This window comes from Talaromyces marneffei, chromosome 1, assembly GCF_009556855.1.
Source record: "Talaromyces marneffei chromosome 1, complete sequence".
In the NCBI taxonomy this organism is placed as follows: Eukaryota; Fungi; Ascomycota; class Eurotiomycetes; order Eurotiales; family Trichocomaceae; genus Talaromyces; species Talaromyces marneffei.
The window spans coordinates 1593604-1619633 of NC_072348.1; the positions used below are offsets into that span (position 1 = coordinate 1593604).

At 45.7% G+C, this 26030-nt stretch overlaps 11 protein-coding genes across 11 annotated transcripts; 8 read left to right on the forward strand and 3 right to left on the reverse strand.

Moving 5' to 3' along the window:
* Positions 1 to 146: 146 nt before the first annotated feature.
* EYB26_000591 (uncharacterized protein) lies at positions 147 to 2231 on the forward strand (the record flags this gene model as incomplete). Its single annotated transcript, XM_054259907.1, has 2 exons — positions 147 to 311; positions 372 to 2231. The coding sequence occupies 2 exons, from the start codon at positions 147 to 149 to the stop codon at positions 2229 to 2231; spliced, it is 2025 nt and encodes a 674-aa protein (XP_054115882.1).
* A 1057-nt stretch (positions 2232 to 3288) lies between these two features.
* Positions 3289 to 3925, forward strand: EYB26_000592 (uncharacterized protein; the record flags this gene model as incomplete). The annotated part of the gene is made up of 2 exons (XM_054259908.1): positions 3289 to 3419; positions 3493 to 3925. 2 exons carry the CDS (start codon positions 3289 to 3291, stop codon positions 3923 to 3925), a joined length of 564 nt encoding a protein of 187 aa, XP_054115883.1.
* A 1664-nt stretch (positions 3926 to 5589) lies between these two features.
* On the forward strand, positions 5590 to 6126 carry EYB26_000593 (uncharacterized protein; the record flags this gene model as incomplete). The annotated part of the gene is made up of 2 exons (XM_054259909.1): positions 5590 to 6003; positions 6070 to 6126. The coding sequence occupies 2 exons, from the start codon at positions 5590 to 5592 to the stop codon at positions 6124 to 6126; spliced, it is 471 nt and encodes a 156-aa protein (XP_054115884.1).
* Positions 6127 to 6542: 416 nt separating this feature from the next.
* Positions 6543 to 7532, reverse strand: EYB26_000594 (uncharacterized protein; the record flags this gene model as incomplete). The annotated part of the gene is made up of 1 exon (XM_054259910.1): positions 6543 to 7532. One exon carries the CDS (start codon positions 7530 to 7532, stop codon positions 6543 to 6545), a length of 990 nt encoding a protein of 329 aa, XP_054115885.1.
* A 1952-nt stretch (positions 7533 to 9484) lies between these two features.
* On the forward strand, positions 9485 to 11167 carry EYB26_000595 (uncharacterized protein; the record flags this gene model as incomplete). The annotated part of the gene is made up of 5 exons (XM_054259911.1): positions 9485 to 9647; positions 9803 to 9935; positions 9992 to 10419; positions 10492 to 10616; positions 10688 to 11167. The coding sequence occupies 5 exons, from the start codon at positions 9485 to 9487 to the stop codon at positions 11165 to 11167; spliced, it is 1329 nt and encodes a 442-aa protein (XP_054115886.1).
* Positions 11168 to 12009: 842 nt separating this feature from the next.
* EYB26_000596 (uncharacterized protein) lies at positions 12010 to 14361 on the forward strand (the record flags this gene model as incomplete). Its single annotated transcript, XM_054259912.1, has 7 exons — positions 12010 to 12116; positions 12182 to 12533; positions 12590 to 12812; positions 12872 to 12903; positions 12955 to 13692; positions 13855 to 14265; positions 14311 to 14361. 7 exons carry the CDS (start codon positions 12010 to 12012, stop codon positions 14359 to 14361), a joined length of 1914 nt encoding a protein of 637 aa, XP_054115887.1.
* Positions 14362 to 14584: 223 nt separating this feature from the next.
* EYB26_000597 (uncharacterized protein) lies at positions 14585 to 16951 on the reverse strand (the record flags this gene model as incomplete). The annotated part of the gene is made up of 4 exons (XM_054259913.1): positions 14585 to 16261; positions 16332 to 16470; positions 16541 to 16711; positions 16776 to 16951. 4 exons carry the CDS (start codon positions 16949 to 16951, stop codon positions 14585 to 14587), a joined length of 2163 nt encoding a protein of 720 aa, XP_054115888.1.
* Positions 16952 to 17906: 955 nt separating this feature from the next.
* Positions 17907 to 18887, forward strand: EYB26_000598 (uncharacterized protein; the record flags this gene model as incomplete). The annotated part of the gene is made up of 1 exon (XM_054259914.1): positions 17907 to 18887. One exon carries the CDS (start codon positions 17907 to 17909, stop codon positions 18885 to 18887), a length of 981 nt encoding a protein of 326 aa, XP_054115889.1.
* Positions 18888 to 19423: 536 nt separating this feature from the next.
* Positions 19424 to 21212, forward strand: EYB26_000599 (uncharacterized protein; the record flags this gene model as incomplete). Its single annotated transcript, XM_054259915.1, has 2 exons — positions 19424 to 19606; positions 19677 to 21212. The coding sequence occupies 2 exons, from the start codon at positions 19424 to 19426 to the stop codon at positions 21210 to 21212; spliced, it is 1719 nt and encodes a 572-aa protein (XP_054115890.1).
* A 279-nt stretch (positions 21213 to 21491) lies between these two features.
* Positions 21492 to 23908, reverse strand: EYB26_000600 (uncharacterized protein; the record flags this gene model as incomplete). The annotated part of the gene is made up of 3 exons (XM_054259916.1): positions 21492 to 22862; positions 22912 to 23410; positions 23472 to 23908. 3 exons carry the CDS (start codon positions 23906 to 23908, stop codon positions 21492 to 21494), a joined length of 2307 nt encoding a protein of 768 aa, XP_054115891.1.
* A 426-nt stretch (positions 23909 to 24334) lies between these two features.
* Positions 24335 to 25722, forward strand: EYB26_000601 (uncharacterized protein; the record flags this gene model as incomplete). Its single annotated transcript, XM_054259917.1, has 3 exons — positions 24335 to 24438; positions 24508 to 25026; positions 25086 to 25722. The coding sequence occupies 3 exons, from the start codon at positions 24335 to 24337 to the stop codon at positions 25720 to 25722; spliced, it is 1260 nt and encodes a 419-aa protein (XP_054115892.1).
* Between the last annotated feature and the right edge of the window lie 308 nt (positions 25723 to 26030).

Below are 26030 nucleotides of genomic sequence, written 5' to 3' on the forward strand. Positions count from 1 at the left end.
GTTCAATGACTGTCCGGTAGTACGGCTCCGAAGTGCGGTGTGTTTGTTTGCCAGGTATTAGACCGCCATCTCAGGCTCCTCTCTCCACGTCAAAAAAATTCCATCGCAACCCTTTTTGCGAATGTTAAGCATAATTTCTCGCGGTCATGAGACTATGCACCAGAGAAGCAAATCTGCATTCTCTACCTTACGATATTTTCTACCAGGTCGTTGAAGACTTGGACTTGTCAGACTTCAACAATCTCAGTCGAGTCAGTAGGAGCCTGTACAATCTTCTGCACAATGATCAGCTTGCCAAGCGCACCATCAAGGTACGTTTAATCCAAGAAATCGGTGCTCCTCATACGCAGAAAATTGAACAATTCTTCTAGAAATATGTCCCCCATTCCAAAGAAGCCCGGTGGGCTGCCGCTGGAAATATCTCCTTTCGAAAAGCTATCGGACGCATACATGATATGCAGCAGGCGGTAGCCATGGCTGAGCCATACTCTGCTGCAGTGTTGTCATATGCTGCAACTTTCATCTATCGGGATGGCGTGTTATCATATGTCATCGGCAATGAAATCCGCGTTTTGAATGTCCATCGGGCAGACAGCACAGAACAAGTCGTGGATGTTCACAATATGCTACGTCGAATCATCCCAACTTATCGTCAACAAGAGGCCGCAGACCGCTCGGCCCAAATCACATTCCTATATTACTCATCGGGAGTACTGGCATTTCTGGTGGAAATTGATGGCGATGCACATGCATGGTTGATTCTGCTCGATGTTACCCCTGGATGTTCCAGAAGAATTAGATTCATCAGACAGTTGGAATGTACGCGGCGGCTTTTTGTCCGCCATAACGGTACCCATCTCTTCTATGGCGTACATTCGTTTGTTGATGCTTCGGGTGAGCTCCTTTGGGCCATTCAGTGGGTTGATCTCACTAGGAATACCAAGGCGGATGTCCCGCCTACTGTCCTGGATAAACTGGCGGGCACCGAAATAGGCCATAATGTCTGTTTTGAAATCTTTGATAACCAGCTTTATGCGGTGTCTAATACAATTGATTCGGAGGAGGAGGCGTTGAACTGGAGATCCTTTTATGAATGGGTCTGCATTCCGCCAGCATTCAATCGACGTAGAGTAAGAATGCAAAGAATATGGCGACGGGACCATCTCGAAGGTCCTATTAACGATACATGGACGGAAATGTCTTTACGCATGGATGAAGCCACTGGTCGGCCCATGATTCTTGAATGTCGTCGTGAATGGCGAGAAGGCCGCTCAGATCACGTACGAACATATTATGCCGAACCTTTACGGATGGTTTCTGAATTGGCTACCACCGGAGAAATTCAGGGCGAGGCCGAGCACACAGAACCCCGTGAAACACAGTCGCCATCTTCCTCTTCACCCTCCACCTATCCCCTTCTTGTGGGTGGTACCGGACCTAGCAATATCACCCTACCGGCTCCTTTGCCGCTGAATGGGCCATCCATAGAGGACTTGGCGCGACGCAAGAGAATAGGCAAACATGTACATTCGGAGTACTCAGGCAATTGTCGCACAAGAAGGGAATTCATTATGGCAAAAACGAAATACCGCACATACAATTTCTCCGCGCATTCATTTATGGATTTGGTCAATGATCCAGAGCCAAACAATCGAGTTGGAGCTGCTACAGATCGGTTGCGTTTACGGATCAATTCTTGCAAACGGAAATGCACATTGTCCGTTGACGACAACCACGTAGCCAAACGCAGCAAGCTTGACTCGACCCTTCGTTCTTCAACTACTGCTACTACAAGTATAAAAGATGACGAGTCCGATAACGTCCACCTATGGCCTCCCGACGACGCAGACGAAGACCTCATCAAACTCCTCTGCCCAACCCGAAAAGCAACCAACATCCACGCAATCGCCGACGAGCGCTCACTAATCTACTCCGTCGATACAGACGAACCTCACAAGCAAGCCATTATCCTAATCAGTTTTGATCCCCAAATCCGTCTTCCATGCATGCACAGTAGAAATCAGGGTGCAACATTACCATCTGCGCCTGTAGGTATTAGTCTACTCGGACCCGAGGATGTGAAGAAGAATATGAGACAGAAATGTTCTATCTTTAGTCCTTGTTCTTCTTCTGCTATCAGTAGTAGTAATAGCAAATCAAGTGTGCGGACTGAAGCAGCGATGCATTTGTCGATTGATAAGGGGTATTGGTTTGATACGAAGAGGTGGTGATGGGTGATGATTTTTTAGCATCTTTAGTGTCATACTTGATTCAAGTAGAAAAGCAAATCAAAGAAAGAAAGAAAGAAAGAAAGAAAAAACAATTGAATAAACATGATCCAACGTTTATTTATCATCCTTTACGTAGATCCCATCAATGAATCGGTGTAAAAAAAATCTACATATTTCAAAAACTAGTAGATTTGTCGTATAGCTAGGTAGGGTAGTTAGACACTCGGATATTATTTGCAAACAATACATCTTAGGTATAAATTTGCTATGAATTTGGAAGATGCAGATAGACTAGATCTACCTAGGACCAGATTTGCTCGGTCATGAACAAACCTAACTGATTGATTGATATGTGAGTATTTTGAAAGTGGTAGCGAGGTTATTTGACCTATTCAATTGCTATCAGCACGTTCAAATTGCTTTCTTGCAAGCTATTGTTGTAATGTGGGAAGAAAGAAGGTAGGGCTACGGAGGCTTACGGGGTCGAACATTTCCCATATACTATGTATGAGTAGTGCTCAGGATGCTAGGACATGTTTATGTAAATCCCACGTTTCCGGCCGATTACGTCTCATTGGATTTCAGATGTCCTTGATAAGAGGTTTTCTTCAAATATATGTATGGATTATAAGAGTGACATAGAGTTAAATCAATCGAAATAGCTTAGGGCATGCCTATCAAACCGTCCGTTGTTTCGGTCACTAAAAATATTTCTCGCCGAGGCAAAGCAGATTAGTTAGTAAACCCCGTTTAAGCCCTTAAGCAACATTGAACTAGTCAACTAATAAGTCAAGTTACTAGTTAATAGTCGGCCTAGATTTCTTGACAGGATTTCAGCCTTTTACGATCTTGTAATTTTATTTTCTTGTTTATTCAAGACTTCATTTTCAACTTCACTCATTACACATTCAACGACTCTTTCACGATTACATGCTGCAATTGATTGCTCATTGAGAATTTCCAAAGTTCAGTGAAATCTAGGCATATCTGAAATATCCTACCAAAAGGAAGTAAGCCGGGCTTTCCAGCTATTTCCAGTCTGCCACACCCCGTCAGCATGCGCTCAACGATTTTGTCAATTTTGCTCCTCGCATTTGTAGTCTTATCGTCTGCTCTGATTGAGAAGCGTGATAGTGTAACGGCTACAATTACACCTGGGTCCAACTATGCATCGATATCAGCGATTTTGTAAGATCTTTCCATTCTTTCACCTCAAATATACAAGGTTCTGAAGCAATATACTTACACTGAACGTTAACAGAGGCTCCCTCGCCTCAGCCCTAAGCAGCGCAACACCGGCCCCAGGCTTAACACCCATCGCAGTGCAAACCGCCAATCTCAGCAACATCGCCGAACCACCTCCAGGCTTCATCCCCGCCATAATGACTGCCGTGCCCCTATCCGTCCTGGGCGACTTGCTCGACTCCAGCTCCCGAAGCTCATTAGCATCCGAATTCCAAAATGGCTCTACACCTGCCTGGTACCAGTCTCTCCCGGCGTCGATCAAGAGTTACATCTCCGAGGTGAATTCGCAGATTCATGCCGGTGCGTTGTCGGCGAATACCTCTGCTGCGATGGCGACGTCGAGTAGTACGGCGATGGCGGTGCAGAGGGCTGTTGTGCCAACGGGGGTTGCGATGGGGGTTAATGTGCTAGGTGCTTTGGGTGTTGCTGGGTTAGCGTTGGTTTTGTGATTATGATCGTGATTGATTCTACGCATTTTATGATGATAGGAGTATACGATTTTGCATATTGGGTTCTTGGGTGGTCTTTGCTACTCTTATATTCACAAAAGGCACACGGTTACAAAGGCTTGTATAATCTTGACCTTGAAAAGCTCTTATTCACATGTGCACCTTTCAAGCCTGGAGTATCTCACAGCTAGCTGCTCTTCGTAGTCGATACATTCAAATACGGCAAGTTATTTCCCAATCCGGTTAGAGCTCGCCCAAAGCCCTAATTTGTTGAAGAGTTGTTCAAAAAAAGGGCCCATACTTTTGCAATCACATGTTGCAAGTTTCTCATAAAAATAAGTAGTTCCAATGTCTACTGAAGAGCCTATCTTTTATTTCCATACAGTGAATGCTGCATGGACCTTCAATCGGAGTTTCCGAGGCTTAAAAATTGAGGTCGAGTGCGCCGATCGCGAGGGGTAGTCGGTGGCGCCCTAACTACAATCCTGGCAGTAATCTCTCTAGTTCCAAATTTAGCCAATTATCTATCTAAGAAAGACTTTTGGGCTGACCAAATGCTCGCTTTGCTCAATTTTTATCGCTCAAAACGTGATCAGAATCGTAAATGATTGACGTTTGAAGTCCACTAGGAGAATTATAGCCGGGACTACGATAGCACGCCGATTTGAATGTCAAGATCTGTTCATGGTCAGAATACGACCTGCTTATCGGTCTAGTGTGAGAGATGTATCAATTTTGACAGCGATGATCGATCAATGAGATCGACAAAAGATCCAGATGAGATGCCAGGTCAAGATTAGGACAGGATTCAGTAAAGACCAAATACACCTTTTTAGGTTCTTATTCATACAAGGAGTATCACTCTTGTTGATTCGTCATAATCTAGAAATTCTCGTATAACATGGTCTAAATGTAACCGCGGCTCACATGTGCTTATTATCAACATTCAATGAGCTAGATGCCCTACTGCATTTCCAGACCGACCATTACCTTAGTCAATCTCCACACATTGGGAGGGGAAATACTAGGCTTTATGGCGTAGCTAGGGCGGGGAGATTAAATCTCTTCGCAATGATTTCCTTGGAAACAAAAACGCTATTAATCTCGAACGTCTCCTGTATGGACTCAGCCCCGCTCCACCTGTTTGTCTGTGTGTATAGAATCAGTGAGAATATGACATCTTCGGGCTTAGCTTGTTTATTCCTCGGATGTCCAGATTGTGTCTAGTCTTGCATGCGGATGTAGATGAATTGTAGTCTTAGGGCTAGCTAGTTAGTTGTAGGCCTGGTCTTCGGCTCGGACTAAAGTCGAGCATTGAGGCAAATAGGAAGCTGATTTGGTCTTGGTATTGACGGTAGCCGGGGGATAACAGGATTGACTTGTTTGAGCATAGAGGGCCCTTCTCAGTGATATCTTTTTAGTTGCTAGGTTGCCACGATATCAGTGTAGTTAGTCCAAATTTTGCTACCACCGTCAGCTAAGCATCTTTTGACTGTTACTTACTGAGTATATCCCTATACACCTTCCTAAACAAATACCCAGTCCTCGTGAACAATCAATCCCGCGTTATTCCTGGTTGTCGACAACGTTTGCTTGAAGAACAGAACGTCATTCATCTCACCACACTATCAGCCAACGACACAAAGAGGGAGAAAGAGAAAAAAATGTTTCTCCTCCGACTACTCAGTTTCTTCATCTTCCTCCCCCTCTTCACCCCAACAGTTACCCTAGCTCAGTCCACCACCTCAACGGGCCTTACAATCTCCTCCTCCGCCCTCACCGACATCGAGAACCTAATCAATGGCGCAAAAATACTTTTGAGTACCGACAGCATCAACAACGTCGAAACCACCCTGACGGGAGCCGCTACATTACTGAGCGGCACAACCGCCAATGACACCAAGACATTGTTGACCGAAGTCAGCGCGCTGCTTTCACCGGAATTGATCTCCGCGGTGGGTAAGCTTGTCACTCCGGATACAGTCAATAAGTTGGGGGACATTGTGAATAATGCACATACCTTGTTGTCGGTGGAGTTTGTGAATCAGACAACTACCTTGATCAATGATGTGACGCCGGTGAGTTCGATTTCTGAAGAGAATCGAGAATTCGAGAACGTACTAATATAATGGCTAAATCCTCAGCTCGTGGGCGACTTGTCAAAGGTTCTGGGAGGCCTGCTCTCAGCATTATTGGGCTAATAGAGACAAAAAGCGAGAAAAACGAGGCTATATAACGAATACGATGTGCTGAGATAGTTATGATTATGAATGAATGGTTCTTCTGCTTTGTATTATTTATTGCATGGATCACGAAAAGTAATCTGAGGATAGCTATCTATATATATAGAATGTCTATACATTACTTGCTTATCTAGCCTCCAGCCAGTACGATACCTGGTAACCTTGGAAGGAATGAATAAATGAACGGTCCGCGGGACGCTATAATGCTTAAACATGTAAACAGACTTTGGGGAATGAATTTTTGTAATCTATGCAAGCGCTCCGAGGTATGCTAAATCCTATCCGCAGTACTCCAATAAATGCTTCTTGTGTAGATGAACGAATCACACGACTGTAGTAAACAGTTATGCATAATTCTCATGGCTGTCCGACATTTACGGCCGCCGGAGCATCTCCGCCACCTCTTTCATGACTCGCTTCTTTGGTATAGACCGAATAGCCCTTGGCAAGACGGGGTAAATGGCCCTGCCTATGCTCATAGAATATTTGTACCTGAAACGGCTCGTAGGTGATGAGTGAAAGCCATACTGCTCTCGAACGTGGGGCGGTAGCATCTCTGGTGTAATGTTCTTCATGAACGGCATGCTAATCTTTACCCAGCTGGGTACATTGCAAAATTTCTCCAGGTCATGTACCACAGGTCGCGCCCGTGAGTCAACATCCAATTTCTCAATGTACTCATCCCAGTAAGCCCAAAAAGCGGCACGGTCAGCCGGCCATAGCCCTTTGGGGAGATTCAGAGTAAGATTGAGTAAGGCCGTGAATTCATCAAACGCCTGTTCCGCCTCTTCGAAACTAAACTCATGAACAATCCGTTGATAGACCTCTGTTCCTGTGGCGTATAGTGTTGCAGCAATCCATAGTCGTAATTTAGGATCTTGTGGGTAGGGTCTCAGATGGTTAATCCCATTTCGCGCAACATGGCTAATTCGCCGCTGCTGTTGTTGTTGCTGTTGTTGCTGTTGCTGCGACGCATAGATCCGGTCTAAAATCTGTTTTCGCTGGTGGTGGGTTCCAAATGTTAGCCCGTAGAGGTAGATGGCCGTCAGGTGTATGCTTTGATGCAATTGTTCAGCTAACGTCGTGACCTTTCCACCGGCGCCTGTTTTGGAAGCAGACCTCGCCATGCCATGCGCTGCAGCTTGTAAGAGTATAGCCACAGCACCTCCCGTCAATAATATCCCCTCCTGGAGGATCTTGGGGACCTGCTGGAGCTTGTCCAGAGACTGCAGCATTTCATTTTCTGAGTCGGAATCTAGGGATCCTGTGAGACGAACAAAATCACCGCTGTAGAATTCATAGCTTTCTGTTAACCTGGAGCTGGCTCGTGGAACAGGAAGTGCCGTGGTGCTAGAAAAAGACATCCTTTGGCGATTCTCTCTGGCCTGGGCCCGGTGAGCAGAATGTCAGCTTGCGCTTGATTTTCTCCTATCTCTCAGCAGACAGTTGTAGATAAGAGAAACCAGCGCCGATTACTCGGGCAGAGTCATATTCCGAACGACATGCTGGAACAAACCGTAATGTTTTTGTTGTTCCAAACAAAAACAACAATATCATCAAAACAGTCGGAGAGAATGGAAAGCATAGTCCCGTGATCAGCTCGTTAGCTCGGCAAGTACGACGGGGTGGTGGGCGTATGGGGGAACTTGGGAAGGAGCGAGGGCTGTCTCTCTCCTGTCAAACTGAACATCCGTCCTCTGACTCCTCTCACACTTTCTCTCATCGCTTCGTCCAATCCAGCTCAAGCTACTTCTGCCCAGCCAAAACTCACTGGCTATCACAAGATCTCATGTATGGACATCAACTAATACGATTCGTCTTTCTTTCCCGAGGTTCGTTTTTACCCCAGTTAAATACCAATCCAAGATGTGGATGCCGCGCTAACAACCCGCTACCTAACTCAAGGAGATTAAAACAAGCCAACGACAGTGACGCTGGCTTATTGCGCGAATACAGAATTTTCTAAACCGCAAAGTATATTACTGCTCGGGAACCTCACGTTGCACTGTCGCTTGGAGAGAAACTCGAATAATAATTGTTCATGTGTCTGTTATATGGGCCATGGCCCATATACTTACTGCATTACCCTCATTGAGCAACAGAATCATGCGCCTGCAGACCAAGGGCTTCAGCAGCCGCAGTGGGTGGAGAATAATCCCCCGCATTAGCCTGATGCCAGTGCTTCTTAGTGTTGGCCCTACTCCATAGGTAGTCCCGAGCGCAATGAAAATTTCCAGAGAGACTTACCCCAGTCCCCTCCCGCCCGTTCTCCATTTTGCGCCGATCGATTCCGTCCTTGTACATTATTCCTGATCTAGTCCGGCGCTCCTCCAGGTTGATCTTTGCGTCTTTCAGTTCACTCCGACGCTAGCTATCTTAGTCTTCTTGATTCATCTCACCCAGCAAATCAAAGCAGAACTCGCCTCTGATGCCAGTGGGTTCTACCAGTCATAGCACGAGTTGTTTAACCCTAAGAGGAACTCAACTTTTGGAGATGGCCCACCAGCTTGTTCCTTACACAAAATCTCTTAGTCTCGGATCACCCCAGCACATGGTTCTTGGTCAACCCCCTTTCCTGTTGGCTCCAGAGTCAGAATTCATCCGACTGCCGCCTTATCTTGTTTTCTATGCCGAAGTCTATCTGAGGCTTGACCGAAGGCGTCAATCACTAAATGAACATGTGAAAGTCTACGGGGGGCGCCCTCATTGAGACTACTCCATACAAAAATGTAAACTACGCCGAGGCCTAACTCAACAGTTTCCACATACATAACCCTCGGGCCCACTTCTCGCACGCGAGCTAGCTCCTATTTTCCCAATCATGAAAGCTTTGGTCACGATGATTGTGTGTTGCGCTGGGGTTGAGGCCGCGCGCGCGGTAGTTGCTAAATTGCTTCGTCTGGAGAAAAGTTTGCCATACTGGAGCTTGAGAAATTAGCATCGACTGACTTTTCTGTGGGGTAGCGTAGCACTTCCTTGGACGAATTCAGCTAGATATGAAGCTATTGATCCACAGGCCCATGGGGTTCTGACTAGTCCCATAAGTTACAGCTTAGTTGCTTTAATTGCTCCCTTATTCCCTTCTGCAAGGTTACGTCGCTTGCCTCTTGTTTTTATCTTCGCTCTTTCTTCTTGTCGCGCGCCCATTGTCCTATTTTACTGCTTTGGCCGTCTACAAACTTGCTCTATGACGAGCTTCATAGTGTAAGCAGGTCAACAGCTACAGTAAACCACGGCCAGACGGGCCATTGGATCGTCTCGTTGTGTTGCGCGATTTGAGTGTGGTGATACAATCGCAAAGCAATAACGGCCCACCATGTCGGACGTCGAAAAGCCCGTTGAAGAGGCACCTGCTGTGACGGGTGCAGGTGCTGCCCATGGAAGCGCTGCCGATCAAACGACAAAGGCGCCAACTTTCCTCGACAAGCTCTCTTTATTCACCATTGGAAAGAACCGGGGACAGTTACCACCTGGGAAAGGTATGTGGCTACAATTCGTATCTCGTTGATGGAGTGTTTGATTGTTTCTGTACGAGAGGTAGACGGATTGCAGCTGGAGGACGTCCACCAGAAACACAAAACTCGTGGCAGAAAAGGGCTAAAAACTGAAAGTTCTCTAGCTGACTAAAAAACAGATGTAGCTACAGAGTCAGGCGAGAATGCTGCACCTCTCACTTTCTGGCAGAAGGTGAAGCTGCATTTCAGACGTTACTGGATCTGTCATCTAATTGTGCTGATTATTCTACTGGCTATTTTACTTCCATGCCTGTGAGTTACAGCCTCAAGAATTATTTGGTTACAAACTGCTAACGACCATTATCTAGTTTCCTCTTGATTATCCCTAGAATTGCGCAAGATCTACTCAACAGTGGCTCAATTGTGATCGATTCCTCATCAATTCTGCAACCAACCAACAATTCCGTGATCCTGTCTATTGCTTCGCATATCTACATTCCAGGTCCATTCACTGTGCATACAGATCCCCAGCAGCTTCAGTTGTATATTCCTCAAGTCGGATCAGAATATCCCATGGCACTTGTGAATCTCCCTGCAGCAAAGATTCATAAAAATACCAGCATCGGAGAAGATAACCAGTATACTGTCTTTGAGAATTATACATCATGGAATAATTTTGTCCACAACACCATCTTCCTAAATGCTGGCAGTTTGGGTATGAAAGGCAAAGTCGTTACGCAGCTTGGAAAGATTAAAAAATTTACGCTGGATTTGGATAAAGTAGTCCCATCCAATGGTGTGTTCTTACTCTTCTTCCCTCTTTTTTCCTTCCTGAAATTACTAACATGGTAATATTGGCGTCGTTCAGGACTAAATCAGTTCAGTGGATTCAAGATCGACTCTGCCAGCTTGGTTCTACCAGCCGAAAGTGATGGCACGAACCTCATCGCAAATGCGACCTTACCGAACCAGTCTGTGCTGACTCTTGAGATTGTATGTTGAACTTACCCTACGTATCAAGCGGTCCAAGCAACTGGATCATTAATAGTAACTTTCACATATAGGGCAACACAACACTCGATATCATGGCCGGTAACCTTACGATCGGTAAAGGTGTTATTAAGAACCTCTACTTAAAACCCGGAAACAACTCGGTACAGATCCGGGGTACTGCAAACTTGACTACAATCCTCGACAACCTCGGTTCCCTCATCGCTCAGCAAAGAGAGTATATCAGAAACGGCTACCTATCGCTGACCACCCAGGTTACCGATATCTCATACAACGGAAGCACTGTTCCATACTATACCGAAGAGATGAGTAAACTGGCTCTGACCGCACAGACGCCTTTGCTGGGATTGCTACTCAACACGCTCTCGGGCTTCTTGCATAGCGGAGCAGCAAACACGACCAATCTTACTTCCATTCTCGCCAACTATACGAGTAATCGCGTGACACGCGATAACAGCGATGATCTTCTTAACAACGCTACACAGTTAGAAGTGGTCGCCAGGCATCATCTAGAAAGACTGGTCAAATTATAGGTTGTTTGCAAGCTGGGAGAATCTCAACTTGGGAGTGTGATTAGTTTTGCAAGATATCGTACTGCAGCTAGTTATGCAGCTTATGTTATTAATGTTTATTTTATGAATTATGAAGTTCCAGTCTATGTCCACGCATGCTTCTAAATGAAATTGGGTGTGCTGTATATATTTAGTTCACTAAACGTATAAAGTACAATGAATATGATTCGAGTCTGGCAGATATTTGATTCCTTCATGTATTGCTAGCTAGCTTCGGTAGACATGCGTATGAAGTAGATATCTGATGGTATGCATTACGATTCTATATTGATATGTAGTAAGATATGATTGCCAGGATTAACAGAGCTGTTTCTTCGCCTCTTGTGGTGTTGCGGCATGGCAGGGTTGCTTTGCTATCACCAAGTCGGACGATGTGTTTGGCTGCTTCTTGGCCTAGGCCTGCGCTGGGGCCTGTTATGATGACTCTTTTGGACGCAAATGAGGCATTAGGTATGGGGATCTTGAGAATGAGTTTTGTGTGCAGAAAACTTCCTATTGAAGGCATGATGTACCCCAATGGATGTCTCTTATTGAAGGCGCTGTCTATGTTAGAATAATATCCTATTTTTGGTTCGAGTTTCCAAATTCATTATTCACGTTCCTAATTCCTTATATTGTATCACAAATATAGTTGGTTGTCGAGTCAAGCTTATCTCCGCGGACATTAGGGTTAGAGGGTTAGAGCAAGGCTGCTTTATTTCCGCGGTCTTAATGCGCTAGCCCCCACATCACCCCATCTCCAATACCTTTCAGCTACATTCATCACTACACACCACTGACTCTGCTGCGTATTAGCCGCCATAATGCCCTCACAAGATCACGATCTTGCCTCCATGGCGCCGAAGAAGGTGTACAAGTCCAGTCGGCGTAACCGCGTCCCACTCTCATGTGAACCCTGCCGTTCTAGAAAGTACGTGTATAGAGCTAACCTCCTTTGGACAGTTCGAAGAATGCACTGTTGACAAAGCTATTTAGACTGAGATGCAATCGCGAGAGACCATGTTCAAACTGTACAGTTCGTGACGAACGAGCATCTTGCAAGTATGAGAGTCCCAAAAATGGATCAGCAATGAATCCTCAACACCATGCTTCTAAGCAAAGAGGCTCGATGCAGCAACGGATTAATCACTTGGAGGATCTAGTAAAGAATCTGATAGCACAAAATCAAAAGTTACCGATAACACCTGAGGGTGTTGAGACCGGACCATCATTCAAGGATTCGATTTCTGATGCTTCAGATTCAACACATAGTCCAGGTAAAACCGTGATTGATGGTGGCCATTCTGTTTACAAGGGTGCAGAAGATTGGTATGATGTACTGCAGGAGGTTGGTGACCATATTCCATTCTAGACTTCTTGCCCATATGTCTGACTCTTGTCTAGATTAACAAACTCAAGCAAGTCTGGAGCGAAAGCCAGGATGCCCAACCTGAATATAATGTGCCTCCCACATTATCGAATATGGTTGATGGGTCAAGCTTACTTTTTGGTCAAGTCCAACGAACAGATAAAATAGAATTGTTGACAACATTACCGCCTAAGCATCAAGTTGACAAGCTAATACATCATTTCTTTGACCGTGACAACTTCCCCATTTCAATAGTTCGTAAGTATATATTGCTAGCACATCAACTCAGATCAGAAATTAAACTTACAAACGTATAGCTATTTTACATGAGCCGACCTTTATGAGTGAAGTAAAAACCCCCAACTAAACATCTTGATGATTCTTGCTGAGACCACGCTAGTATGCCGAGCACTGGGAAGACCCAACCAAAACAAGTGCCATATGGCTCGGACTGCTCTTCTCTATTTTGAGTATCAACATGCTTGCATACCAGCAGTTTGGCGAACCACCAGATTACGAAGGAATGTCAGAATCACTATTCCAACTTTACCGACTACGCACGGCGCAGTGCTTAATCATCGGCGACATCGGCAAATGCCTACCATACACCATCGAGGCATTGCGTCTCAATGCAACGGCAGAACTCAACCGAAAAGATGACAATAGTCGAGGCCTCTGGATAATGACCGGAGTCATTGTCCGTGCAGCAATAAACATGGGCTACCACCGCGACCCTTCTCAGTCACCGTCTATTACCCCTTTGCAAGCAGAATATCGACGGAGAGTTTGGATATCCGTCAAGGAGATAGATGATATGGCTTCGTTTGTTGTCGGGTTCCCGCGTGTGACCTCAGGGAATTTTGAAGATACGAGAGAGCCGCGGAATCTGTATGACTGGGAGCTATCAGTTGATCTTACCATGCTTCCGCCATCCAGACCCATGAGCGAAGTAACACCTGTGGCTTATCTGATCGCCAAAGCACGATTGTTCCAAGCTCTGGGACAAATTACCGATTTCAACAATATACCAACTCAAGGTCCATATGAACAGATACTTGACATCGACAATAACTTAATCAAAGCATATCAAGACCTCCCCGCAGATCTGAGAATGCACAGCCAGGAGTGGGACTATACGGTAAGTGGCAAAAAGGCAACAAGCTCAAATATGCAATTAGAGCTTCTGTATCATCAAGGCATATGCCAACTTCACCGAAGATTCATCGCCAAGGGGAGAATGGATCCTCAATACAATCATTCGCGGGAGCGATGTATATCATCGGTATTGACATTACTGAAGTTTCAACATATCATGGAACCATTCTTCTATAGGTTCTCCCGCGCCAGAAAGGTTTTAACCCTCTCTGCAATGATTCTTTTCTTAGAGCTGGAATGCAGACGCAAGATGCCAGACACGACGAATACAGTCTCTCCGGGTAGCGATGACCTACTGCAAGTACTGAGCACATCTTGTGCTTATTGGGAAACGGCTCAGACGGTTTGCGACGACGCCCAAAAGACATATAAAATCTTATCCGGAATGTTGTCGAGTTTTCAGACATCTTTGGCCTCCAGCTCTCCATCACAGCCAGAGACGCCGCGACCGCCGTTCGAGTTTCCGGGAATGAGTTCGTCACTCCAGCCTGGCAATGCCAACTTTTCCGATGACAAGGATTGGCTTTCGATGTCGAATGAAATGAATATTGATTGGGTTAGTATCTCCCATTCTACGTGGTTGTGTATTAACTGTAGTCAGGCTTCGTGGGATGTTTTTATTGAAGGCGCAATCTTTGAGACTGAAGATTGAATAAATACCGATATATATATATAGGTAATACAATACTGTAATATATACAATAATCGAGGAAAAGATGATTTTGAAAATTAGCGTCCAGGGGCGGAAAAATAGGTAATCAGAGCCCCTAAGGATATAAGAGCACCCCCATGGTTTCTAGAGACTATAGATGGTCAAATGTAGATCCGAGCGCTATGATCTTTGGTACATGTGCATCTGATAATGTAGCGGCTAGTTAGATAGTTGCTGGCTCACTAGCCGTCTTCTGACTCCTCAAGCGCGACGAAGACCCAGCACGTCCAGAATAGTTTCTCCAATATTCACCACGAAAGGATAGACGATGTTGCTGATGGGATTCTCCCTCATGTTGTGATTCTACCTTGGCCATATACCGCAGCAAACTCTCCGTCAGACGATTCAAAACCCATTCGGATTCCGTCTGTTCCGCCATCATGGGGCTATTCTCACCCATCCAATCCCACTCTACCAGACCCCATTCGTTCTCGTCCAGGTCGATTTCTGAGCCTTGTTGTGATGTATTCGGATTGGTGAAGCGGATCAATTGTGTGAATTCTACCCATTCTTCGTATGTGTATCGTTTGATATCGCCAGAGACCACGTCTTGCGTAACTCGGCGAATGGAGAATACGAGGTCTCGCGCAAGGGTAGGTGGCGATCGGCGGTGTTTCTCTAGTTCTTGAATCGTTCGGGGGGGAGGCTGAAAACGTTCATAACCAGCAGCCGACTTTTTCCTAGCAGTCGATTGATCAACGTTTTCGGGGTCCTGTTCCCCGACGGTAAACCCTTGCTCAACACGTTTTTCTTCTGCTCGTTTCTCGAGCCAGTCTCTGACTATGGGGAATTGTGACACAAATTCAACATATCGGCCCTTTTTAGGCAGCAATGTGAAATCGGCGATGTAATTTGTCGCATTGTCGACGCCGGCTAGAATAGTGTCGCTCATTTTGGAGATTAGGATTGTCATTGTTGGTATGGCGATGAGAGACCAAACGATGAAGAAAGGTCGTCCGCCATTAGTTTGTATTGTGATATCTCCATAACCGATGGTGAGCAAAGAGCAGAATCCAAAATATAACGCGTCAAAATAGGAGATTTCCTCTAGTCGCGAGAAGATGCCCGCTCCTCCGCACCATACAATGGCAAAAGCGACGAGGCTCATAAAAAGAGACATCCAGCGGCGAAACCTCAATGTTTCATCCTGTATAGCTCTCATGGCGTTGAACCGGTCCTTTTCCTCGCGCATGATTAATGCTCTGGACTTCTTAGGGGTCACTAGATTAGAAACGATGTTCGGTATTGGTGTATGCTGTCCAGTGTGCTTCTTAGCTTTGATATGTCGTCTGGAGCTATTCTGAGTTCTTTCATATTCCTCGTCGATAGTAGTAGAGCGTTTCAATACTTCAGCTCTTTTCCGATGAAGATGACTCTTCACGACATTGGCGTTAGTAAGCTCTCGTGCGAATCGACTGATACTCGCTACAATTAGAGCCAGGATGATAATACCGATCACTGCATATGGGAAAATCAACCCTCTCGCCACGTTGTTTCCTGCGGTGATGTCACCATATCCCAGAGTCAGCACTGTCACGTCTGAAAAATACAAAGCATCAGAAAATGTGATGTCGATAAGCCGTTGAAATATAGCGGCACCAACGGCGAGCCAGATCATGAAGGAAGTAGTTTGTAGAATGAGCGTTCTTTGGTCATTGGTAAGAGCGAAATGTTGAGGATAATGGCCCAAAACGTAACCCAACATATTGATCATTAGCATTACAGCTAAGATGAAGTAGAGGACGGCTGCTATCACGGCGCTCCAATAGCCTTGAGAGAGTACCTGGTGTGGTGGCACTACCGGGACGTAAATATGCACAGATGCTGTGGCCCCAGCCAGCTATTTGCATTGAACCCGAGTGTTAGCTTACTATTACACGAAACACAAACGCGTCCGCGTTGATACTCACAATGCCAGTAGCCAGAAACCATAAGCCTATAGAGGCTGGTAAAGCGACGATATACCGCATCTTTTGCGTGAAATTGAAAAGGAGAAACAGATTGCCTAGCACACCACAAGCCAAAGACGAGGCATTAAGGCCCATACACCTATTTCATATGTATACTGATCAGCAAAGCTTTAGGCTCCATGTCACTACTTGATCTTCATGAAACGAACCAATTCGGGTCCTCCAGGCCAATTTGAAGTGTTCGCCCTTGACTATCGAGTTGATTGGGATGGACCTCATTTCGCCATGAAGTCACCAACGCAACAACAGACATGAGATTGGCCAACGGGGCTGTTGTTGCAGCCACAAGTGGTATAGCAGTCGAGGCTATCCACCAGTCTCTAGAAGCCAGTCAGCTATTTTCTGAACACACACAACAACATGGAACTACGGTCAGTTCCGTACTGTGTTTGACCCTCCTCCCCATTCTGCCAGTCGTTAAAAGCTTCCCGGAATTGACTCAGACTCCAAAGCCATCTCGATCTGTAGACTTCGGCCTCATTTTCGGCTTTGAATGTGATATTTGGTCCCTCCCCAGGATCAGTCGAATCCATACCGGATCCCTCGGAAGGAGTAGACATCCTTGACGTCTAAGGCAGGAGACCCCAAGAATGATGCACATTAGGTATAAAGCTTCCACAGCGCATGATAGGTGTTAGTGGCTTGGGGGTCCGATGACAAAGGCTGAAAGTGGGTTATGATGACAATCACGTGGCGAACTATGTAAACAGGGATAAACGGAACCTAGGGGTTAAATATCGACATGGAGCCTAGATGACCGATTGAACTATTATTTTATGCAGGATAGAATATGCAGGAAATGCCTGATGTAAGATGTGAAATAGTGACAATCAGAAACCAAAGAGTGGTAGTTATTTTATGGTCGCTGAGCAATGTGTAAGACGGTGGAGGCAAAGCTAGCTTTGTGACGCCCGTGAACCCAGACGATCCGTGGATTGGATTCCAGGTTGGCGTATTGTAATTACGTCGACGATACGATAATACCTGATCCTCATTCTTCCTCGTATTCATGAAATCTTATTCTTAATGCTATTGTGTTAGATACTTGTGATATACATGTATGGCCATACTCACGAAGGCATTTATGGTCACTATTGTGAGGAGTTCTGATACTCCATGAAGGTTCCCAATTCGCGCATCTTACAAGCATGCCACAGGAACAACATTTAATATAATACCATACACGAACTCCATGATGCCTGTACCTAGTGGATATATGGGGTCAAATGCTTCAGTTAACGTTATCGTATGATTCGAAATTTGGAGCCTCCAGCATTTGTTACATAGTAAAGTGGTAGTGTAAGGTCTTTTATTGGTATGACATCATCTTCAAGGCGAGGAAGATGGTATTGTATTGTCACCATACGTACTCCGGAGTAAGTTACGCGCCGTCTCCACCGGACTATGTCCAAAACAGACTAGTTTATCCGTCTCCGCCGACATCAACGAACTTGAAAGTCGGGGATTGTCCATACCTCGCATTCCAAAGGTCGACAGTTGAAAGGGAAAACAATCATGATGTTTCCACTACAACAGCTTATATTGCTCTCCGCAGCACTTCCTGTACTATCAACCACATTGCCTTCAACAAAACATACCGAAGAGACACCCTTACCACTGATTATATGGCATGGATTAGGCGACAGCTATCAGGCCGACGGTCTCAAGGAAGTGGCACAGCTTGCTGAAGAGGTCAACCCCGGCACATATGTACATATAATCCATCTGGATGATTCAGACAATGGAGATCGCCAGGCTACCTTTATTGGCAATGTCACTGAACAAATCGCTCAAGTCTGCGAACAGCTGGCTTCGGAACCCATTTTGAGCACAGCGCCGGCCGTTAATGCTCTTGGTTTCTCCCAAGGCGGACAATTTCTGCGAGCTTTTGTTGAGAGGTGTAACTTTCCCAAGGTGCACAACCTAGTGACGATGGGCAGTCAGCACAACGGAATCTTCAAGTTCCAGTCGTGCGAGAGCACTGGAGATTGGGTTTGTCGCGGCGCCGAGGCTCTCTTGCGCTTTGGACGATGGTCTGATTTTGTACAATCTCGGCTCGTCCCTGCGCAATACTTCCGCGATGTAAATGAATATGACTCATATCTCGAACACAGCAACTTCCTTGCCGACATCAATAATGAGCGGGAGTTGAAGAATGATTTATACAAATCTAATCTCAAATCACTAAATCGGTTTGGCATGTTCATGTTTTCAGAAGACACAACAGCCGTCCCTAAAGAGAGTGCATGGTTTGCTGAGGTCAACCAGACCAATGGCGAGATCACAACCCTTCGAGAGCGCCCTATTTACAAGGAAGATTGGCTGGGACTACGTTCGCTGGACGAGCAAGGAAAACTCGAATTTGAGACTATTCCAGGTCCGCATATGGCACTTACTGAAAAGGTATTGACTGAGGTCTTCATGGAGTATTTCGGTCCGGTAGAGGTTTCAGATGAATCAGCAGACCTGTCTCGGTTGGTTGTGCAAGGCGCTTAAGTGCGTTGTATAGCTGGCTGGTTTTTGTAATATATCATCTTAATGAAGGAAGAGCGAATCTGACACAGGCTCTGTTTTGCGAAAGAACGACAATATAATTGGGAATCAATATCGAAACGTTCAGTGACGTCCATGGATCTTGTAAATACCGGATATTTACATATAACATCTACCATGGAGCTATGATTTGACGATGTAATGCCTGTTCTCTCTCTCTCTCTTTGTTTATTCTGAGAAGAATATGTCTGCCTAATATAGTCTGTCGGAAACTCCAAGATCATTTTTCGGAGTTGATACTGATGGCCTCTCGGGGCCACTTTTGAATTTTTGAATTTTATCTACCATCGGGTCCTAAATGTGGCCTCGGGCCCGAGATTTTTGTCAAGAACCGAAGAAAGAGGCACCAACGTTCCCTAGGGAGTCAGGTCGATTATTTATAAATAATCCAGGTCTCTGAACTTTTTTCTCTGTATTAAATCAATCAGTATTTCTACATCAATCAAGAACATAACAACATCCAGCTGATACTCACCAACATGGCTGAAAAGTCATATCGTCAATTGTCAACGCTGGACGGCACCACCCCTATCAACAAAAAGCTCGTCGAAGAAACCAACGATGCCTCAAAAGATGCTTCCGATAATCATGAGTATCCTGGAGCGTTGTCTTTGATAGCTATTATGACCGCATTGTACCTTGCCATTTTTCTCGTTGCTCTCGTAGGTCTTCCATTATCAATATATGCCCTCCGAGTAAACAAAATTGTGCTAACAGACCTCGCTCGTCTAGGATCGAACCATTATCGCTACGGCCATTCCACATATAACCGACGATTTCCATGCGTTGGGTGATATTGCTTGGTATGGTAGCGCCTACCTTCTCACCAGCTGTTCGTTTCAGCTGCTCCACGGTCGCATCTATACTTTTTACAGCCCAAAGTGGGTGTTCCTCGCCGCTATCATCTTATTCGAAGTTGGGTCTGCTATTTGCGGTGCAGCACAAACATCTACTGCCTTCATTGTTGGTAGAGCTATTGCTGGCCTGGGATCTTGCGGTATCTTCTCTGGTTGCATTGTCATCATCACCGATGCTGTGCCTCTGCAAAAACGTCCGATGTATACTGGGTTGATGGGTAGTTTGTTTGGTATCGCCTCGGTTGTGGCTCCTCTTATGGGAGGTGCTTTCACAGACAACGTGACATGGAGATGGTGCTTCTATATCAATTTGCCTATTGGTGGCATCACGATCTTGGTCATCCTGTTTATTTTGAAGGCTTCTCCACCACCAAATCCAAGCCCAGCAAACACTTTACAGGAGCGACTCCATCAACTCGATCCATTCGGTACAGCAACATTTCTTCCGGGTATGATTTGCCTACTCCTAGCGCTGACATGGGGAGGCGAGACTTACCCCTGGAACAATGGAAGTATCATTGCCCTGTTCGTTCTGTCTGGTGTTCTTCTGATTGCTTTCGTGTTGATACAAGTGTGGAAGGGAGAGACCGCCTCGGTACCCCCTCGAATCGCGAAGAAGAGAACTATGATGGCAGGCTTCTTTTTCACTTTCTGTCTAGGTGGCAGTATGATGGTGGTTGTTTATTACCTTCCCGTCTGGTTCCAGGCTATCAAAGCAGCGAGCGCAGTGAAATCGGGCATTATGAATATCCCGTTGGTCTTGTCGCTTGTCCTCGGCTCTATTATTGCCGGGGCTACTGTTACAAACCTTGGATATTTCACCCCTTTCATGATTGCTGGTAGTGTTGTGATGTCTATCGGTGCTGGACTCCTGACTACATTCACTGCGACTACAGGACATAGCAAGTGGATTGGCTACCAAGTCATATTAGGGTTTGGTATCGGCATGGGCATGCAACAAGGCAGCGTTGCCGCGCAGACCATCCTGGAGAGAAAGGATGTACCAACGGGTGCATCAATTATGATGTTGGCCCAGTCTTTGGGTGGATCAATATTCCTTGCCGTTGCGCAGACTATCTTTAATAGCGGCCTTTCCAGTCAATTACAAATCTACGTCCAAGATCCAGACGCCGCAGACATCATTACTTCAGTAATCGCAGCCGGCGCAACTGGATTCCACAGTTTACCAGGACTTAGTGCCGAGAATCTATCTGCCATATTGATTGCTTACAACAGGGCTCTTGTGGGCACTTTTTACGTCTGTGTGGGACTTGCAAGTGCTTCCATTATTGGAGCTCTTGCAACAGAATGGGTCAGTGTCAAGAAGCGAGAGGACGGCAAGCAGGCTGCCACAGAAGGAAAGGAAGCGTACAAGTTGGATTCGTTAGAAAAGCAGAAGGAACCGGCTTGATACATAACAAGGTTAAGGCGCAGGAAGATAGGTAAAGGGGGAAGAAGGAGATTGATACCCAGGAAAGGCATTCGAAGAATAGTTTGCATCCATTCCACTCATACTTCTTGATTATTTTTCTTATGATATCTCAATTTTGTCGCTGGCCGGATTTTTCAACGTTCGTTTATAGAAATTATATATCGTAGAAATAATAATTCATTTCTTTGTGTTGCTTATTTATTAATATAACCTTGGATGATAATATATAATCAAGCCTAAAGTGCGAAAATTGAATCACTATGCTAACGGCGGAGGGAAGAGCATATTCATATCGCCGGCGCTGTCGTAGTCTTGAAACTCATGGAGTAGGGCATCCCATTGATCCCAGTCAAGAGGGCTGTCGTTGAGGAGGCTTGATTCGACATCCATGGCGGTTTCTATTGCATTCTTGCTACCATCCTCGTCGTTTTGATTGTATGGATCCCCTTGGGTGCTGATTGGCAATATTTGATTGTAGATGTTTTGGGCAGTATTGTCCTGACTCGCAATTAGATGATTTCTGCTTGCTGTCGGACTCGCAATGGGTCTTTGAGATGATGCTGTAGCATATCCTGAGGCCATTGGTGGCCGCTGTATTGTCGCCTCATTCGGGATTGCAAACGTTGAAGGCAGTGGCACATCCTGATGCGTATATCGCCATAATAGATCAATAACTTCAGGTTGTGGCAAAGGGTCAACTTGACTGCGCTCCGCTTCGGTGACATGTGCCGACCAAGCCTTGATTGCCAAATTGGCTACTGCTAGATGTAGAGGACTTCTTTTGCGTCGAGCCATACTTTTTTGTTGGCGTTTAAACAGCACATCCATCAATTTCCAGGCTTTGGCCACTTCTTGCCCAGTCGTGTGATAGCGTAATACTGAAAGCATAACGATCAGAGCTTCCCAGGGGAAATGGAAATCGAGATACCAGTAGAATTTTTGTACTTTCCGACTTCGGAAAACAAGATCTCCATATTCTAGAAGCCTAAAGCAAAGATCGAGTAGCAAATCCCTTTCGGCCGGTGGGAGAGGCTGCCCCTTTTCCTGGTATTGTCGTGGATGATGTACCCGCAGTCGGGACCTAGTCGGGGCCGATTTGGCAACCATAAATGTCACGAAATGTAGTGCGATCGAAGAATCACAATGACTGATGTATTTTCTTTCAAAAAGTTGCTCTATTTCGTCAATCATGATATCTTTCTGTTCGATAGAGATTGCTGTAGAGCTTAAAAACTCCCAGAAACCATCGAAAGATGATGTCTTGGTTTTCGCCTGTTTAGCGAGCCAGACACCAAGCTCATAAGACATCAGACAAAAAAACATTTCGGTCGGCCCAGAGGATTCTTTCGGGATCTCCTTCATGTCGGGATCAAGTGCGCTGTCGTTAATATTGCTCGGTAATTTAGTATCTGCTAAAGGTAACATATGTGATTCGCAGCCAGCCATATGACCTATGGTGGCATCAACAACGATCAAGTTCCACCAAATTCGTCGACGCATCTCTGTTTCAAAAACGGATAAACCTAGCTTCGAGCCGTCTTTGTGAAGACCGATGCGCTGTGCTATCCGAATGCAAATTCCAGTTAAAGACCACAGAATATGTCGATTGTATACAAGTCGGACTGAAAGCTGTAGAGAGTATTAGATCATTTCCGAAGAAGTTGATCTCGATACGTACGATAAAAAGAACAAACGCTTGAAGTACCATCAGCTCTGATGTCCCAAGGACTCCTGCATTTACCAAAGCCTGTTGCGCACACTGCCGATATCGAGCCAAAAGCGTAGTTTTGGATTCTTTGAAGTATTTTTGAACTTCGTCCACCTGCATGCACAGCAACGCTGATGAGTAAATTGAGAACATTAAAGCCTCCATTTCGGGCGACAAAGACTGCAAGTCGCTGGCAGCGTTTAATATTTGCTGTTGTAATGTGGGTACATGGACAATCTTTGTAAGTGGATTGATGCCGTCAAGAAATGTATTCCATAATTGAAAGATCTGTATGGTATTTGGATGGAGATGTGTTAGGGTTTGGCGTGGTTTTCCACCACCGAATAAAAAACTGCTATTGAACTCTTCTCCGTTCTGTATTCTAGGCTCTGCAGACCTGACTGGATCGTCTTCGGTGAGAATGTCATTGACGTCTTGAAGCTCGTGGCTAACGCTATTCCACAGGTGACTATTGATTCATGTGTCAGCAATAACTGACACGGACTAAAATGCGGAACGATTTTACACACTTGTCAAGGTAAAGGGATCTTCCTCTTCTCGAGACCAATCTACCTGGCCCTTGCCCAGGAGTATTCTCGGACGGTGTATCCGAGATAGTGCTAAGGTGGCCTCGAGACGTCGGGGTGCCCTGGATATTCTCGGCTTCTAGTGTATTGCTAGCACTCAAATGCAGGGGTTTATCTGCATCAAGTGAAGACACATCAACTCCAGCTTTCTGGAGTGCATATTCGTAGTGCCGGACCCGGGCAGCCAACGTGCCTTCGGAATCTTTCTTTTTTCGCCTCCGAGGCGGTAGCGGTTCGCGATACTCACAATCCACGCGTGCTTTAACACAGGATATGCATGGTTCTTGTCGGTCGCATTTGACTTTTCTCCTCTGGCAAAGGACGCATGCATGAGCCTTCAGGCCACCAGCAGCAGAGCTGCCGTTCGGGGGTTCCGCCATTTGACGTCTCCTCAAGTCGAGCTATCCATAATCCGCATCCCTCTGTTGAGTTATGCTAATTGCTTTAAATAAGCATCGTCCATTTAACTCTATCAACATCAAATCATCGTGTAATTTGTAGCTGAATATATACAGTTGAGGAAGTAGAGGCATGTAAAGCCATCGGACTCGGAGTCTCGGAGAGGAGCGAATGACCCATACCAGCCGCAGCGCTAGTCCGGAATAGGCTACATGTTGCCTATCTGAATGTCTCAACTTTCAAGCAACACAGCCTCCTAAGTTTCACCCTTTCACCATCAATGGTCTGATTTTAGGATGCAAGGCATGGCGCAACATGGCACATGACATTTTGAAAGAACACATCATGGTTATTTCAACACTAGGAAAGCCGGGTCTTCTCCAAGAGTTCCTACCGTCCACCACACCATGCGACGTTTGTTCTCCTCACCAAAAAGGGCCAGTGAAGGCTGGCACAGTCCGAAGGAGAAATCTTATAAATTTGGAGGGTTGAGAAGAACCAAATCCTCCAAGTAAGCTCAGTTATTGAATGGACCTATCTCCCACGTTGTGCTTGCACTGACCATTCTGTGCGATTTTAGGATTGTCCAGGAAGATATAGAACCTACGCTTACAGCGTCTTACTGGGATGACTTGCCGGTCGAGATTCAAATTTCGATATTCATGGAATGTGGTGTACACGACTTTTTATCTCTGAAACTTGTCTGCCGTGGTTTTTGCGAGGTCCTGGCCGTACACGAACTAGCTATCGCTCAAAGATACTTACGACGTCGACGTCATGGTACGCTTCCATCTACTACCAACCACGAGCGGACATACACAATGAACCCCGAGGACGACGTCGTTCTTCTTTCCGACTTGTTCCCTCCTGCAAAGAGTGCCAAGGGTGGCTACCTATACACATTTAGATACCTGCATACTCTGCGACGCAGGCAGGATGTTTGTGCTCGACTGTCTTACTACTTAGCAAATCGCGTGATGGACAATTTCTTTGATTCCCATCAAAGCCTCGTCAAGTCCAGGTTTCCTTCAAAATCAGATCGTGATCTGATGTTTGAACGTGGAACCGCGCAATTGCAATTCAGGCTCATTCCGCTAACGTGAGTACTCTATTCAGCAGTCTACTGTGATAGTGCTAACACAGAACATCCTTCTTCAGATACTGCGTTGCTTACTTCTTGGAGACATACGCCTCTGCTCGAAAGGAACATTTGAATCATTTACTACGAGAATACGAAGCTGGGAGGCTGCCTGTGCCTATTCCTTTGCATGTGCGCAGGGATATGTTTATTAAATTACAAACAAACATCCTTCGCTCTCCTCCATTCACCGATACGCCAACACTTATTGCCACTCACCATTGCATGTATTTGCTTATTATATGTCTTCTACGTACTTTGCCCATACCCCATGGGCATGGCGATCGTGTTGATCCACACTGGATTGGCGGGCTTCTTACGGTATCTGGATTCGGAAGGATTGTTGAGTACTTTTCTGCTGAGATTGGAGATGGAGTTCAAACTCGGACACAGCGTAGAGATTTCATGATTAACTTTGAAAGGGACATGGATCTCAACGCGCGAGAGGAGATGCATCCATGCGTCTACTTGCCTCCACCAAGTGGTCAACCCCATCATTCCTCTGTCCAAGAAGTTTGGCTTGATGCTGCTGGACGCGAATTGAGCTCTAGACCCGTTATTCCGCATGACTCGGAAAGATTTACCATCTGGGACGGAATTCCAATATTCATAGGGTGTGGCCAGTGCCAGGAACCTGATGGCTGGATGGCTTTTTAGACGGATGATCGCCTTATGCATGGGAAAACTTACATGCCACGGTATTCGCCGATTGACCAGATATTTAGTTGATGCTTGGTCAAATTGGATGAGCATTGTGGACGTGAGCATATGACGGAAAGAGAAAGAATGAAATGTCAACTGGGTGCTTCAATTCCAGGTTGGGTAACTATTCAGCATCTAATCCCAAACCAAAAATCTGCCTCCATTCGTGCTGAACGTTGAATCCCTCACATCTTGATCTTCCATACAACACAGTCATGCCTCATCGGTGTTATTCACGGTACCAACATGACTGGTTGTCGGCT